Consider the following 17,357-nt stretch of genomic DNA (forward strand, 5'->3'; position numbering starts at 1 on the left):
ATTCTACGAGAGTAAGTCCCATATAGACCCCAACACAATAATACTGGATGATTTTAATGCACTCTTATCACCAATAGACAGGTCATCAAAGCACAAAATCAAGAAAGATATCTGTGAGCTGAACAACACTATAAATCAAATGGACCTAATGTACATCTACAGAATATTCCGTCAAAAACAAATGAGTTTACCTTTTTCTCAGTTGTGCATTAAACCTATTCCAAAATAGACCATTTTCTGATACACAAAGATAAAAATCTAGGTAAGTATGAAAAAGTTGATAAAATTGCATGTATCCTATCAGATCATAAAATCATAATGGAATGAGCCTAGAAATCAACATCAAGAAAAATCATGGAAACCCCATAAACACATGGAGATTGAACAATACTCTCTTATTTGGTGAATGAATCAAAGCAGAAATGAGAATAAATCTCAAAAAATTCTTAAGAGATTAACGAGAATAAAGACACAACATATCAAAATCTCTGAGATAGTATGAAAGTCGTTCTAAGAGGATAATTGATAGTATAGAGGCCTATGTTAAAATATTAGAAAAATCCCTAGTAAATATGTTTATGTTCCACCTCAGGGCCTTAAAAATAAAGGAGCAAACAAATTCCAAACCAGTAGAAGAGAAGAAATAATTAAGATTAGAACTTAAATCAATGAAATTGAGAATAAGAAAATAATACATAGGATTAATGCAATGACAAGTTGGTTCTTGCACAGCTAAATAAGAGTGACAAATCCTTAGCCAAACTAACCAAAGGAAAGATGGAGAAGAAGCAAATCAACAAGATCAGAGATGAAAAAAAGGAGATATTACTCTAGATCCTCTGAAATCCTGAGCATTAACAAAATGTAGTTCGAAAATTTATCCTTCAATGACCTGGAAAATCTGGAAGACATTGACAAATTTCTAGACACCTATGATCTGCCCAAATTGAAACAAGAATGTATAGAAAACCTAAGCATACCAATATTCAGTAATGAACTTGTAATTGAAAGCTTTCTGAAAACTAAAAATCCCAGGACCCAATGAAAACAGCAAATAAAAGCTTTAAGAAAAAGAAAATTCCAGGACCTGATGGATTCTCACCTGAGTTTTTCCAAATCTGTACAGGAGAATTAATATCATTTTTTTAAATAAAATTATTCCATGAAATTGAAAGAGGAGGACACTCCCAAATATATTTTACGCAGCCAATATCATCCAGATACTGACTGATAAATGTGCATAAAAGAAAGAAAACTAAAAAGCAATATCCGTGATGAATGTAGATGCAAAAATCCCTAATAAAATATTAGCAAACCACATTCAAAAACACATAAAAATTATACCATGATGAAATGGGTTTCTTTTCAGGGTGAAAGTTTGGTTGAACATATGAAAATCAATAAATGTAATTCACCACTTAATCAGAATTAAAGATAAGAGTGACATGATCATCTGAATAGATGCCAAAAAGGCCTTTGATAAAATCCAACACACATTCATGTTAAAAATGATGAAAAAATTAGGAATAGAAGGACATTACTTCAACATCATATAGGCCAAATAAAAATATATGAAAACTGTTCAACATCTGTAACAATCAGGGAAATCAAATGAAAACTATGCTAAAATTTTATCTGCATTTTGGATTTGGAAACAAGCCCAAAGCCAACATCATCCTGATATTGAATGGAGAAAAACTAAAAGCATTTCCTCTGAAATTAGGAACAAGGCAAATTTATCCATTCTACCACTTCTATTCAGTATAACACTTGAAACACTAACCATGGTGATCAGACATGAAAAGGAAATCAAAGGAATAAAATTAGGAAAGGAAGATGTTGAAGTATCTCTGTTTGCCTATAATATGATCCTATATGAAGAAGACTCAAAAAATACCATAAAAGACTTCTAGAACATAGAAATCAGTTTAACAATATAGCAAGATACAAGATCAATACCCATAAATCATTAGTTTTACTATATTCCAATAGTGATTCAGTTGAGGAAGAAATCATGAAAACAATCCCCTTCATAGTAACTTCAAAAAGTTAATCTAACTAAGTAGGAAAAAGAGGTTGGCAATACAAATTATAGAACACCAAAGCAAAGAATTGAAGATGACCTTAAAAGATGAAAAAACATGCTGAAATGTTAATAATCTTGAGAACTGTTTGCTAATCTTGTTCCCAGAATATGCTGTCCCCAACTGCCAAACTGCAGAATGTATTCCCTTACCCGGTTGCACGCAAACTTCCCACTCGCTCTGACCCATCAATGAACTTCCCTCCCTGCCCTCTCCAAGGAAAGTATATAGACTCTGCTTAAACTGTTCTTGGGGCTCTTTGCTCTATTTAAGTGAGCTCTGAGCCCCAGCATGCTGGACCCCCAATAAACCCCTTGCTGTTGCATGAGACAGTCTCTTGGTAGTCTCTTCCTCCGATGCTCGCCCGACATTTACATATGGAGGTTCCACCAAGATCCGGCAGCGGCGGACGAAAGACCCCCAAGGGACTCCTCTCGGGGTAAATAAGGCGCCTCTTTCTGGTTTCTGGTTTCAGGTTTCAGTTTAGGGCTTGGCAAAATGGCTGTCGGTGAAGAGCGTGAGCTCTCTCTGACGGTTGCTGACAGACGTGTCACAGAGCAACAGGCCACATCCCTGGGGGATGCCCCAGAGGACTCGGGAAATCGAGGAACAATAGTCTCCTCAACTCGGTGATATTTTATTTCGGATTCGGTATTGCCAGCCCATCGGGTTTTGCCGGCTACTCAGTCCTGGTCTCAGTGTTGGACGTCCATTGCCTGTCTTTATTTTTTTGTCTTGTCTGTGTCGTGTGTCGTTGCTTTCACTGTTTGTGTATCTTTCATTATGGAACAGAGCACTTTAACGCCTCTGTCCCTGACTCTTGATCACTGGACCAAAGTCCACTTAAGGGCTCGAAATCTTTCTTTTTCAGTAATACGCCAGACCTGGCAGACTCTCTGTGCCTCAGAATGGCCCACCTTTGGAGTCGGATGGCCCCCAAAAGGATCTTTCTACTTCCCACTAATTCTAAAAGTCAGAAATATTGTCTTTGTCTTTCAGCCGGGGCCACATAGCCATCCAGATCAACAGCCGTATATCTTAACTTGGCAGGACCTCTGTGAATCTCCTCCTCCATGGGTGAAGCCTTTCCTTGTCCCTGCCCCCGCTCCTACTCCTTCCCCCATGATTCTCTCTCTCAAACCCTCTGCTCCTCCTCCTCCTCCATCCTCTGTTCTCCCTGAGTCTCAAAATTTGACTCTACTGGACTCTCCTCCCCCTCCTTAGCCCCTGCCCTCGTCCCCCAACCCCCAACACCCTCTAAATGATTCCCCTGCTGCTGACTCAGCCTCTCCACCATTGGAGGAAGCTAAGCCGGCCAAGCGCCCTCCAGATGACTCCCCCACGGCACACACAGCCCCTCCTCCCCTGGAGGAAACTGGCCCGGCTAAAAGAACTCAAAGAACTCGCTGGCGTTTTCACACCAGCCTACTTGGGATGACTGCCAACAACTCCTAGGGACTCTCTTCATGACAGAGGAACAAAAGAGAATCCTCCTGGAAGCTAGGAAAAAAATATCCTCGGACCAGATGGGCAACTGACACAACTTCCCAACATAATTAAAGCCGGCTTCCCCTTGAACCGACCCAACTGGGACCCCAACACCTTTGAAGGTAAGGAGCATCTGTCCACTTATTGCTGGGCTCTAATAGCGGGTCTCCGAATGGCCGCTAGGTGACCAACTAATTTGGCCAAGGTAAGAGAGATTATTCAAGGGCCTGATGAATCTCCCTCTATGTTTCTAGAGAGAATTATGGAGGCATATAGGAGATATACTCCTTTTGATCCTCAGGCAGAGGATCAAAAGGCATCTGTCACGATGGCCTTTATTGGGCAAGCTGCCCTGGATATTAAAAGAAAGTTACAACACTTAGATGGATTACAAGATATGACTTTGAGAGATTTAGTCAGAGAAGCCGAGAAGGTATACTATAAGAGAGAAACTGAGGAAAAGAAGGAACAAAGGAGGGAGAAAGAAAGGGAGCAAAGGGAGGATGAGAGAAGCAAAAGACAGACTAAAACATTGACTAAGGTCCTGGTCACAACAACAAATAGGCAAGAAATTAAGAAACAGGGAGACAAGAAGAAATACCTGGGCCCACGCCAAAGGCCACCCCTGGCCTCAGATAAATGTGCCTACTGTAAAGAAAAAGGACACTGAGCCAAAGAGTGCAGCCAAAGAGACAGCCACGCCAGCCAGCCATTCTGACTCTGGAGGATGACTAAGAAAATCGAGGCTCAGATCCCCTCCCTGAGCTCAGGGTAACTTTTGAAGTGGAGGGAACCACAGTAAACTTTGAAGTGGATACAGGAGCAATATACTCAGCCCTTAAGGCCCCATTGGGCCCTATATCAAATAAAAGGTCTCTAGTTAAAGGGGCTAACAGCAGTAAATATCGGGCTTGGAAAACTAAGAGGACCATGGACCTGGGGAAAAGAAAAGTCCATCACTCCTTCCTAGTGATCCCAGAATGCCTGGCCCCATTGATAGGCAGAAATCTGCTCACCAAGCTCTGAGCCAAAATAACTTTTAACCCTAAAGGCCCCCAAATGAAATTTCTAAATCCTTCAGTAAAAACTCCTATAGTCATGGCTTTAACTGTGTCAGTAGAAGATGAACATCAACTCTTCACACCCCCCAAGACTGATCAAACAGGCAAGCTACCCCAGAAATGGATAACAGATTACCCAGATGCCTGGGCAAAAACTGCTGGGTTAAGCCTAGCCATAAAACAACCTCCAATAACAGTGGAGTTAAAAACCTCAGCCTCCCCAATCAATGTCAAACAATATCCTCTGAACAAAAAAAAACTAAAGATGGGATAAGGCCCCATATTCAGAAATATCTGGCCTTAAGGGTCCTAAGGCCCTGTCAATCGGCCTGAAACACTCCCCTGCTACCAGTAAAAAAGCCAGGAACCGGGGACTATCGCCCCATTCAAGACCTAAGAGAGATCAACAACAGAGTGCAGGACATTCACCCCACTGTACCTAATCCGTACAATCTGCTTAACACTCTAAACCCTGAGCAAAAATGGTATACTGTTCTAGACTTAAAAGATGCTTTCTTTTGCTTGCCTCTACATAAAGATAGTCAGTTGCTGTTTGCTTTCGAGTGGGTAAACCCAGAAACCGGAACGTCTGATCAACTAACTTGGACCAGACTCCCACAGGGGTTCAAAAACTCCCCCACTCTCTTTGATGAAGCCCTCCACAGAGATCTCAACAACTTCAGAACTACGCACCCCGAAGTCACCCTGCTTCAATATGTGGATGACCTGCTACTGGCAGCCGACACCAAGGAAAACTGTGAGTCTGGGACCCATGCACTATTATCTGAGAGCTTGGATATAAACTCGGATATAAAGCTTCTGCCAAAAAGGCCCAAATTTGCCAACAAAAAGTAATCTTCCTGGGGTATTCCCTTAAGAACGGTAAACGATGGCTTACTGAGCCCAGAAAACAAACCGTTGTGCAGATACCACCCCCATCTAACAGGAGGGCGGATGAAGAGGCTAAATTGGCAGCCCTAAACGGAGTAACCATGTTAACACTTTCCACACCGGGGGAACATAAGTCAGGAGATTTAACTACGTCGGAGCACCCCGGCAACTTAACATCTAAGGACACTGACACTAAACTCCTCAACTTCACTGAGCCCAGCCTGCAATTTCAGAAAGCACCTACGAGGAACCAGACCAGGACAATTCTGGGAAATGGACTTTACTGAAATTAAGCCAGCAAGGTATGGACTTAAATATCTCCTAGTCTTTGTAGATACATTTTCAGGATGGATTAAAGCCTTCCCCACACAAAAAGAAACTGCGCAAATGGTGGTCAAGAAGATCCTGAAACATATTTTTCCAAGATACGGCCTGCCTAAGGTAATAGGGTCTGATAATGGACCGGCATTCGTGGCCCAGGTAAGTCAGGGGTTAACCAGGACCCTGGAGATTAATTAGAAGTTACATTATGCTTATAGACCCCAGAGCTCAGGACAGGTAGAAAGAATGAATAGAACCATTAAAGAGACCTTAACGAAATTAAGCTTAGAGACCGGCATAAAAGATTGGACTATGCTCCTGACTTATGCACTGTTTCATGCAAGAAATACTCCCTCTGTTTCTTTGTGTAACCTTACCCCCTATGAAATTCTCTATGGTGCCCCTCCTCCAGTAAGGGACCTAACCCCAACTCTAAGACCTAACGATCCCTTCCACACCCCCTTGCTTGACAGACTTAAAGCTCTTGAAAGAACCTATGGAAACAGCTGGTCACTGCCTACCAACCTGGGGACGAAAGGACTCCACACCAATATCAAGTGGGAAACTTCGTCTACATAAGACGACATCAGGTGTCATCCCTGGAACCCCGCTAGAAAGGACCATACCAGGTGCTACTTATAACACCTACAGTGGTAAAGGTAGATGGAATCACTTCCTGGATCCATGCCTCTCATCTCAAGCCTGCGCCCTGTCCAGACTCTGGCTGGAAACTAAAAAAAACTGGTAACCCTTTCAAATTGGGTATTCACCATGTGGATAGGGCTATAGACTCTCCCCTTGACCACCAGTAGTCCTAACCCTCATCAGCCCGTTCAGCAGCGATGGCTGATCACAAATCCTACTGGACAAGAAGTATGGTCTATCTCACATACAGCCCCCTTAGGGAGCTAATGGCAATCTCTCCACCCAGACATTTGTCAGATGGCTATAGGTCTTTCCTATTGGGATATCCCTGATGAAGAGGATCCCACTAAAATTCCATTAAATCCCTTCCATACCATAGATAATGGAAACAAACATTATGGATGTAGGGACACGCGAGCCAGATGCAGGTTGGCTAGCCTAGATTACTATGTTTGCCCGGCAGACTATCAAAGCCACAAACAGTCACGGCTGTGTGGGGGAAAAGCCGACTTCTTCTGTAAGTCATAAGGATGTGAACATACAGGGGCTACCTAATGGAACCCAAACCTCCGCCGGTTCTCAGACCATTGCCCCCTTGCTGAGGTAGCAAGTACTGAGGTACCCCTCCACCCATTCACTCCTCTCTTCTCCTGTCAGTGCCCACACTGGGTCCCACCAGGTCCTCTTACCAGCTAACCCAAAGCTCAAACCAGTTGAGGAGAGCCCTCAGACCCCTATCCAAGATGTAATGAAAATGGCCTTTAAAGTTGCTTTGTTATCACTGAGAACAGGTTACTAAGAATTTAAAGTCCCTCACAGGCTTTTTGGGATACTCACTCCTGTCTTCCCCTCTGCTCTACCTGTTCTACTACTCAAGTTTTTGTTGCTAGGAAAATCCCAAACCCCTTTCCCATTATTCTTTTACATCTCTCCTTCCTCTTTCTCAGATCCACGGAGCTGCTCTCAGCCCCGCCTTTCCCATCTTCCCCCTCTGTACCAGGCCCACAGAAAAGTCTTAACTGACCTTATCCAGAAGTCTTCACCATGGCTAACTTTAAGACTTTCAGCAAAAGAGTCCCTATAAAAGAGTTCAATGTAGATAAACTTCCTCTTTTCATGTTGCCCTGTTCTACTTGGCCACTGGCTAAAAAAATCACTCTTAAGCTAGACACCCCCTTACTAGTTTTTCACAAAATATGTGAACAAGGCCTCTGGCCTTGAGCTGGGGCTTCACAGAGATGGCTACATTTCTAAGATAAAGAAGTTACCAACTGGGCTCCATGGTAACAGCTGGCAGGGAGAAAAGAAAAAGCCCTCCCCCTCCCAGATGTCCTTAAAAAGTTAACTTGCCCAGAACAGAGGAAAAAACAGAAACAAAAACTGCTTTTTATAAACTTCTGCAGACTGTGAACTTCTGAGTCCCTTCCCTTACATGTTGGGTACAAAATTCTGAAACAACCTAAACTTGGGGTTCAGGGGATTAATTGATTACAACAGAAGCAATGCCCTCTGAATCCGATTGCAACCAAATAGGACTGTTTCCCTGTCTTCGGTGCTATCTTAGGTACCTTGCCTTGTCCGTCCCTACAACAGTATAATTCTATATACTTAAACATTGTTTATGTTTTCATAAAATGGTCAATAGATGTAATTAATTATGTAATGGGGCAGATGTTTCCCAGAGTGCTCTATCATGACGCAGGTTCATTTGAAGATCAAATAGGGGGGCATACAACCCGGTTCCGCCGGGAACCTGTATCCCTCACTTTAGCCATCCTATTGGGAATAGGAGTTGCTGCAGGGGTGGGCACAGGAACCACTGCCCTAGTCCATGGGACACAACAAATGACCCAATTAAAAAAACAGCAATAGACCAAAACTTAAAGATATTAGAAACCTCCATCACAGCTTTGCAGGAATCTTTAACCTCTCTCTCTGAAGTTGTTTTACAGAACAGGCGAAGGTTGGACCTCCTCTTCATGAGAGAAGAGGGCCTTTGTGCTGCATTGAGAAAAAATGTTGTTTTTATGCCGACCATACTGGAGTTGTAAAAAAATCTATGAATAAATTAAAAAGACGCCTTTAAGAGCGTCAACGAGAGAGAGAAACCCAAAAAGGGTGGTTTGAGTCTTGGTTCACACAGTCCCCCTGGTTAACTACGCTTTTATCAGCCCTGGCCGGTCCATTAATAATCCTCATATTATTGCTAACTGTAGGACCCTGTTTGCTCAACCGTGTAGTTTCCTTTCTCCAAGCTCAAATTGGACAAGTCAAACTTATGGTAATCAGACAACAATATACCCCACTAGCAGACATAAAATGTGACACCCCCCAATGATCACTTTTATGATTAAAAGTAACCAGAAAAAGAAGTGGGGAATGAAAGGTTAATAATCTTGAGAACTGTTTGCTAATCTTGTTCCCAGAATGTGCTGTCCCCAACTGCCAAACTGCAGAATGTATTCCCTTACCCGGTTGCACGCAAACTGCCCACTCACTCTGACCCATCAATGAACTTCCCTCCCTGCCCTCTCCAAGGAAAGTATATAAGCTCTGTTTAAACTGTTCTCGGGGGCTCTTTGCTCTATTCAAGTGAGCTCTGAGTCCCAGCATGCTGGACCCCCAATAAACCCCTTGCTGTTGCATGAGACAGTCTCTTGGTGGCCTCTTCCTCCGACGCTCGCCTGACCTTTACAATGCCATCTTCAATAGCAGAATCAATCAATATGATAATCAATATTATCAAAATGGCCAAAATACCAAGAGCAATATACAGATGCATTTCAATCCTCCTCAAAATATCAATGACATTCTTCACAGAATTAGGAAAATAATTCTTCAATTCAATTGGAAAAATCAGAGACCCAGAATAGCCAAAGCAATACTAGGCAAGAAATGTGAAGCATGAGACATCACAATACCTGAAGTGTAATTACACCCAAAACTGTAGTAACAAAAACAGCATGGTATTGACATCAAAATAGATATGAAGACCAATGGAACAGAGTAGAAGACCCAGAGAGATATTCACATATCCATAGCTGTCTGATATTTGACAAAGGCACCAAAAATGCCTCTTGAAAAAAGACATGTTAAAAAAAATGTTAAAAGCATGTTAAAACAAATGGTGCTGGGGCAACTGGATAGGTATCTGTAGAAAAATGAAATTAGACTTTTCTCTCACACCATGCACAAAACCCACATTGAAAGGGATCAAAGACTAGGAATTAGACTAGAAACTGTACAACTTCTGGAAGAAAACATAGGTTTAATACTCCAGTAGGTAGTTGCTGACACCAACTTCCTTAATGAGACCCCCAGTGAATAAGAAAAAAAACAAAAAACCAAGTTTCAAGAAGTGGGATTCCATCCAACTGAAAAGCTTCTGTACAGCCAAGGAAATGATTAAGAGTGTGAAGAGAGAGGCTACAAAACAGGAGAAAGTCCTGGCCTGCTAATCTTACAATAGGTGATTAATATCCAGAATATAAAAAGAACTTAAAGCCTTAACACAATAAAACCCCACTCCCACAAAGCATCCAATCAATAAATGGACAAAAGAACAAATGGAAGTTTCTCAAAAGAAGAAACACAATGGGCAACAATATATGAAAAATGTTCACCATTTGTAGAATTAGGGAAATCAAATCAAAACTGTTCTATGATTTCATCTGACTCTAGTCAAGTTGGCAATGATCAAGAATATGAACAACAATAAATGCTGGCAAGGTTGTGGGCAGAAAGGAACACTTGTATATTGTTGGTTGCACTACAGACCAGTACAAGCACTCTGGAAAGCAGTATGGTGACTCCTCAAGGAACTAGGGATAGAACTACCATGTCATCCAGCTATCCTACTCGTGGGTATTCCCCCAAATATAAGAATTGACATACTACAATCACCTCAATGGTTATTGCAGGACAATGAACAGTAGCCAAATTATGGGATCAATCTAGATACCTGTCAGTAGATGAATGGAACAAGAAACTGTGGTACATATATTCAGTGGAGTTGACTCAGCCATAAAAAGAATCAAGTTATAGCCAGTAATGAATGGAAATGGAGAATACCATGCTAAGTGAAATAAGCCAACTCTGAAATCCAAATGTTGAATGTTTACCGTTTTATGCTGAAACTAGAGTAACATTAAGGAATGTGGAGGGAGGAATAAATATTACAAAGAACAAGCAAATATAATTAATTATGCCAACTAATAATTTTGCTAACTTTACTAATTAAATATAATTAATTAATAGATGAGCAAAAGGGAGTCAAGTAGAGTAGATGAAGGAGAATGGGAGAGAAGAGTTTAGATGGGAGGTAAAAGAGGGGAGTGAAAAGATTGGCATTATGAGCCGAATAGATTTTCATGTATTTGTAAGTTTGTCAGGATGAACCCAGTTACAATGTATCACTGTAAACTTGAAATAAAAAAATTAAAAACGATTAGAGAAGACTTCCATTTTCCAAGCATACCTAAGCCTGCCTATCTTGGTTCAATTGTGGGTGTGGCTAGGCCTCAGAAATAACTAGGGTTACTTTTCACATTGGCCCATGCTTAAAGTCAGACCCCAGATTTCAGAAAAATGTGAACTATGATTCGTGTCTGAGTTTGTGTACATGCCACAAAGTTAAATCAGGACAGACTTGCTCACACTGTGGTCCTTCTTCCCATCTTCCTCCTGCCTCCTGGGAGGGAATGCCCTTAAGCACTGACAGACTATAAAGTCTCTATTTCCTCTAGACCCCATAATCAGCACTTCTTGGATCTGCTGTGATAATATGCTCAAAAACTGTACCATGTAGCATCAGTACAATTCAAATAAGTTTTATTATCTTGAAAAGAAGATGCCTGTGATTCTTGTAAATTTCAAACTGAGATGCAGGCCAGGAAAGCCACAGAAACACCACATGGATTCCATGATGACTACTGCTTTGCAGAATGTTGCTTCTGTCCTGTTACAGAGGCAGGCTGTCTCACATAGATGGACATTATAGTCCAGGGTACTAATCAGTGAGTTCTTTCCCAGAGACCAGACTGTCAGTTGTGGCCAAAAGGAAGTGCCTGCAAGGGATCAGGCTGCTGAGTGTGACCTGTCTTTGTTGGGCTCTGAGCTCAGGAGCAAGACTCCTCTGCATGAGGAGGACTGATATGGCCTTGACCCAGGTGAAAGCTCTGGACTAGAGTTCTGAGGACTTTCTCTGCTTCCTGGTCCTTCATGAATGGGGCAGAAGTTGAGCTAGTGCTCAAGATGTATCAAGGATGAGAATCTTGATGAACAAAGATAGAAAGGGTGCTTGGATCCTCACAGGATTCCAGGGAACCTGGACATGGGAGGTGGAGAGAAGCTGGCTCAGACTAAGATGAAAATTTTTGGGGATTATGGGAGGATGGGTTCTCAGGAGACCAGACACTGCACTGGACTCTGGACCCACAACAGGGCTATGACAGAACTCAAGTTGCATCTGGGGACACTGAAAATTCTTCCTGAATGTCTTCATGCTTCCAAGCTGCCAGTTGTGCTGACTTGAAGAGGGAGCCCTGCATGAACCACAGCTTTCCAATAGGCTCCTACCGATTACCACTAGGGTGGGAATTATGTAATTTCCTTTCCAAATATGGGTTCTTTTGTATTGTGTTACTGGCCCTGATGTACGGTGGGGTAGGAATGTAGGTACAGAATGAGGTAAGATGGCACTGAAGGAATGAGTTTTGTCTAGAGAGGGTAGCTTAAACTCGACCTGTGGCAGGGAGCTGGCATTGGGACAGGTCATTTGGAGCTAGTATCAACACAGCATGGTTTTATATTCTAGAGGTGGAAGGTGGAGTTTGCCTGAGAGGAAGCGTGTAAGGAATCATAAATGTAAACAGTTCCTGCTGGACATGCAATCAGAACCTTACAGAATGTTATGCTGGCGAATAAAGGAGGAATCCATCACTTCTGTTGCAGAGATGAAAGTTTATTAAGTACCTGGCAGTCTCCCCTCGACTCATCCACCCAGTGCATTTTGGGCCTTTGTTCAAGAGAAAATGAATATCAATTCTGAAGGCCTCTCAGTCTTGTCCTTGGAGTTTGAATGATTTCATTGTTGTTTTAATCCAGGACCTTAATGCAGAAAGCTTGAGGTCCTCGTGTAGATATTTGGAGGTGTCTCCTCCATTTTCCCATAGGACACAATGCCTTGCGCCACGTTTTTACACACAAGAGGACTTCCTGAATCTCCCTGTGGACAGAGAAGGGCTGCCCTTAGCTAGTTTTTTCCAAATCCCACACCACCCACTCCCCAGGTGTGTGTGGGCACTGTTAGAGGGCTGTGTGTATGAAATCAGGACCAGGGCAGTCCTCATTCAGTTTGGGGGGCTCCAGCCTGACGCTGACTATTCTTCCCAGTTTTACTGATGCCTCTCCTCCTTCAGTAAGTCTCTTTCCATGAAATGACCAATGGCAGTCAGTCTCCACTGATTCCCAAGGACCAGAGACTGAATTGGTGAAAGGCTGAGTACATAGGGGCATAAGTAGTTCCCTTTGCCCTGATTCTCCTCAAACTCTGCTGTGCTCAAGGCAGGGAATAACCAATGCAGGTGAATTTACCTGAAGACCATTCTTCTTCTCTTTTGGGTTCTCCTCACAAATCTGGGTGGTGGAGTCATATGGTCTTTTGAAATGAGAGAGACGTTCTTCGTCTTTTTGGATTTCAAGCTGTACCTCATGCAGTTCTGTTGTGGATATGTTTTGGTCAATAGGTCCCCAGCCGGCTAAAGAGCACACCATCCCTGGTGTAACCTGGGAATGTACTGAGGGTAACTTGAGGAGGCTCACCTCAGCATTCAGCTTGGCCTTCTTTTCCAACTAAAGGCAGATAAAGGGAATTTTGATCAACCAACACTCCAGAAAATCCACACAGTCATGGGGACAAGTGAAGGGGTGAATTTGGAAATGAATAATGGAAACAAGGCCATGAGGATTTAACCCTCTAGGATTAACCTGTATAAGACTCAGTGGAATGGCATGCCTTACCTGAAGTAACATGATGTCATTGAATGAATTTCTTTTAAAATATGGATGGGGGATGGCTCTTCTTATAGGGATGACCTGCTGGGTCATCTCTTGCTCATCAATATCGTGGGCTCCCAGGATGACAGTGATGGATCTGTTCCTAGAGCAGACAGTGAAGTAGAGTCATAGGGGATACACTTCAGGATCCCTGAAGGAAAATGGTTTGCCCAGGGCAGGGCAGGTTGGAGTTGGGAGAAGCTACATGGGAAGACGACTCTGGGCTGAGTATATCTTCATTTTGATTCCTGGCAGCCAGGGTTGGTGCAGGTCCTGGAGCGTTGTAGTATGCTCAGTCATGTACAGAACATGCACAATCATGTACAGAGACTCTCTCCAGGTGAGACTCTGAATTTCACACAATTGCACTCTGGGATCTGGGGCAAAACCTGCCTCCTTCCCATCTAGCCTTGATCCATGTTCTCCTTTTGTATAACAAGCCACCTGCACTGACCTGCTCCTCTCTCCCCAGAGCTTTCCTGCCACCATGGTCTTCATGTATTCAGCCCCAAAGGAGAGGATTCCCTGTGGGGTTTTCTCTAGATGTGTGAACTTGCCTTCTCCAGCAGTGGGCTGCTGTCAGGACAAAGTCCTCACACACACAAGGAAACCCCCACATTTTTTTTGTTTTCTCTGTGGTATTGATCCAAAGATATGCTATGTAGGGATGAGAATGAGGCACGGCTTCCCGGCCCCCGATGATTTTGCCTGAAAGAAAAGTTCTGTCCTGCCCTTGGTGCTCATGGAGTCATAGGCTGAAGAAAGGAGACTGGATCAACTCCAGGGAGGGAAGGATTGAGTGTGGTGGTATTACCATCTAGGGGTGCGGGTTTCATTGGCCTTGATAAGCAAAGAATTGACAAACAGGATGCAGAGAGAGCAAGCAAGCAACAGGTTTATTGCAAGAGCAACAGGCAGATTTCTCTGAAGAGAATGTCCCCAGAGCTGGGAATCTGGTGGTAGAGTTTCTCTTGTTCTTTTATGGTCTCTGAAGTTTACCTTCTCCTCACTATTACTGATTGGTGTCCCATTGGTACACACATCTCTTTTAGTTTTTCTATTGGATCCCCCACTTCGGAGCATAAGCACAGAAGTGTCTGTCTGATAGGTCCCCTCCATTTGCCCAAAATAACTTTCATCAAGCAGGAAGTTGACCTCACCAGAAGATCCTCTCCATGCTCCTTTGTTCTGGCCCTGCCCCTGGTCTCCTCACGTGCCATGTAGCCCTGGATGCTCAAGCCCTTATACATGTCCCTAAGGGCAGGGTCTAAGTAGCCAGCAGCAGCAAACATGGGGCCCTGAGTGTTTGTCAGGCAGCATTTCTGGCTTGAAGAGTGACCCACAAGACTCAGATACTCCCTCTGACCAAGAGCAGGGCAGTCCTTGCTCTGTAATTCCTGCTTCAGACGTCAATGTTGACTGACAGGATTTGAGTTTGGAACAAGCAGCAAAGTCCCTACAGATCCTGGTCAGTCCTTTCTCTGAAGTGTCCCAGTCTTCTTTCCCCCTTAGTTCCCACTGAGCTCCTACTGGGTTCTGCACATAAAGTCAGGATGCTGAGTCATGTTTTATATTTGTCTGCTGGAGCCAGACACCAAGTAGGTGCCCAGTAAAGATCTTGACTGTGTGAGGGAATAGCTCCTGAGAATCCTGTGGCTTATGTTTGGAGGGCAGTGCTAGTGAGATTGTGAGCACCAGGGATGATGGGGTCTGACAAAGCCATTGTACCCATCTGTAACTGAAAATGACCTGAGAGAACACGGGGCTGAACCAAGGCACATGTAAGTGTTAAGGGATGAGAATGCCTACAATTCTGAGATCAAATGGGTCCTTGGCTGTATTCCTGTGCAGTGTGAGAATGACAGAGTTTGGAAGAGCAAGTGGAGATTGAGGGTAGATTTTAAGTAATTTAGAAAATTAGTGAACTTTACCTTGATTACAGAAGCTATCCATTTGCATTTCTGTAATTGCTATCATTCAGTAGCATACTTTTTAGTCTACAAGTATTAGAGTGGCTGGTATTTTTATTATATATTTGATTTCTAATTTCATTTCATTATGATCTGATAGGATGTAAGTTATTATCTGTATTTTTTTTTGTATTTGTTAAGAGTTGCTTTCTGGCATAAGATACCTTCTATTTTAGACTAGGATCCATCTACTGCTGAAAATAAAGTGTATTTAGTCTTTGATGGACAAAATATTCTCTATATGTCTGTTAAGTCTAAATATTAATTTATTTTTTAGTTCTATGTTTTTCTTGTTTTTAGTATTTGTTTGGAGGATCTATCCTGTGGTGAGAGAGATGAGTTAAAGTCACCCAGTATTATAATGTTGTGATCTCTTTGCTTCTTGAAATTGAGAAGGATTTGTTGGATGTACATAAATGTTTCATTGTTTGGGGTATAGATATTTACAAATGTTATGTCTTGTTGATGTATTATCCCTTAAGCAGTATGAAAAGTGCTTCTTTATGCTTCTGATTAAGTTTGGCTTGAAGTCCAATTTACCTAATATGGGGATAGAAACCCCTGCTTGTGTAGGTGATCCATGTGAGTGATATGTTTTATTCCCATACTTTCACCTTCAGTCTATGGATTTTTTTTTTTTTTTTGCTTATGAGGTGAGTCTCTTGGAGACAGCATACTGTTGGGTCTTTTTTTTCCAGTCCAATCTCTCTATGTCTTTTGATTGATGAGCTTAGGCCATTTGCATTCAAGGTTATCATTGAGATGTGATTTGTATTCCCATTCATTTCTTGTTTTTATCTGAATTAGTTTCTCCTTTGATTGACTATTCCTGTAATGTAATTCCTCTGTTTGCTAGTCTCCCCCCACAGTTTTTTTTTCCATTTCTCTTTCATGGAGTATTTTGTTGAGATTGTTTTATTGTGCAGGCTTTCTAGTTGTGAGTTCCTTTAACTTTGGTTTTTCATGGAAAGTTTTTTTTTGTCTTCAAACTGAAGCTTAATTTTGTTGGATATGGGGTTCTTTGTTGGCATTCATGTTCTTTCAGATTTTTGTATGCATTATTCTAAGACCTGGCTTTGAGGTGCTGGGTTGAGAGATCAGCTGGGATCCATGTTGGTTTTCCTCTAAATATTACCTATAATATTTATCTTGCAGCCTTTAGATTCTATCTTTAATCTGTATGTTAGTGTTTTCATAGTCATGGTAACATTATTGGTATGTTGGAATTTTGTATATTTGGAGTCCTATTTGCCTTCTGTACTTGATTTTCCATTTCACTTTTTAGGTTTGGAAAATTTTCTGATATTATTCCATTGAAAAGATTGTGTTTGTGTCTTTCATTCGTGTCTCTGTGTGTTCACCTTTCCCTATAAATCTTAAATTTGGTCTTTTCAGGTTATCCCATATTTTTGAAAGTTCTGTTCATGGCCTCTTAACATATTTTCTCCACAGTTTACTTTGTTTTTTAGAGTATATATTTTGTCTTTGTCTCAAACTCTGTCTTCCAAGTGATCTAGTCTTTTTCAATTAAAGATTTCTTCAATTAAATTCTCTTTAAATTAATGATTTTTTTTCAGTTAAAATTTTTAATTTTTTAATTGATTTCTTTATTTTTAGAATTACTGCTTTGTTGTTTTTCAGAATGTTCATCTCTTTATTCAAGTTATCTTTCACTTCCTGTATTTTCCTGCTTTCATTCCTTATACTGTCATTTACTTCAAATTCTAAACTCCTTCTCTAACATTCCTTCCACTGTGGTGTTGCTGGATTCTGTTATGGGAGTATTTTGGTTTGTCTGGAACAATTTTCCATTGATTTTTCATGTTTTTATGTGTCTATCT

The 17,357-nt window shown here is 41.9% G+C and overlaps 1 protein-coding gene across 1 annotated transcript; it reads right to left on the reverse strand.

Moving 5' to 3' along the window:
• Window positions 1–12,544: 12,544 nt before the first annotated feature.
• LOC139704612 (mast cell protease 3-like) lies at window positions 12,545–14,165 on the reverse strand. Its single transcript, XM_071607401.1, has 4 exons — window positions 14,104–14,165; window positions 13,511–13,649; window positions 13,085–13,342; window positions 12,545–12,716 (listed from the first exon to the last, which is right to left on the reverse strand). The coding sequence occupies exons 1-4, from the start codon at window positions 14,163–14,165 to the stop codon at window positions 12,600–12,602; spliced, it is 576 nt and encodes a 191-aa protein (XP_071463502.1). The 3' UTR covers window positions 12,545–12,599.
• Window positions 14,166–17,357: the final 3,192 nt, after the last annotated feature.

Source organism: Marmota flaviventris, chromosome 2 (genome assembly GCF_047511675.1).
Source record: "Marmota flaviventris isolate mMarFla1 chromosome 2, mMarFla1.hap1, whole genome shotgun sequence".
NCBI classification, from domain to species: domain Eukaryota; kingdom Metazoa; phylum Chordata; class Mammalia; order Rodentia; family Sciuridae; genus Marmota; species Marmota flaviventris.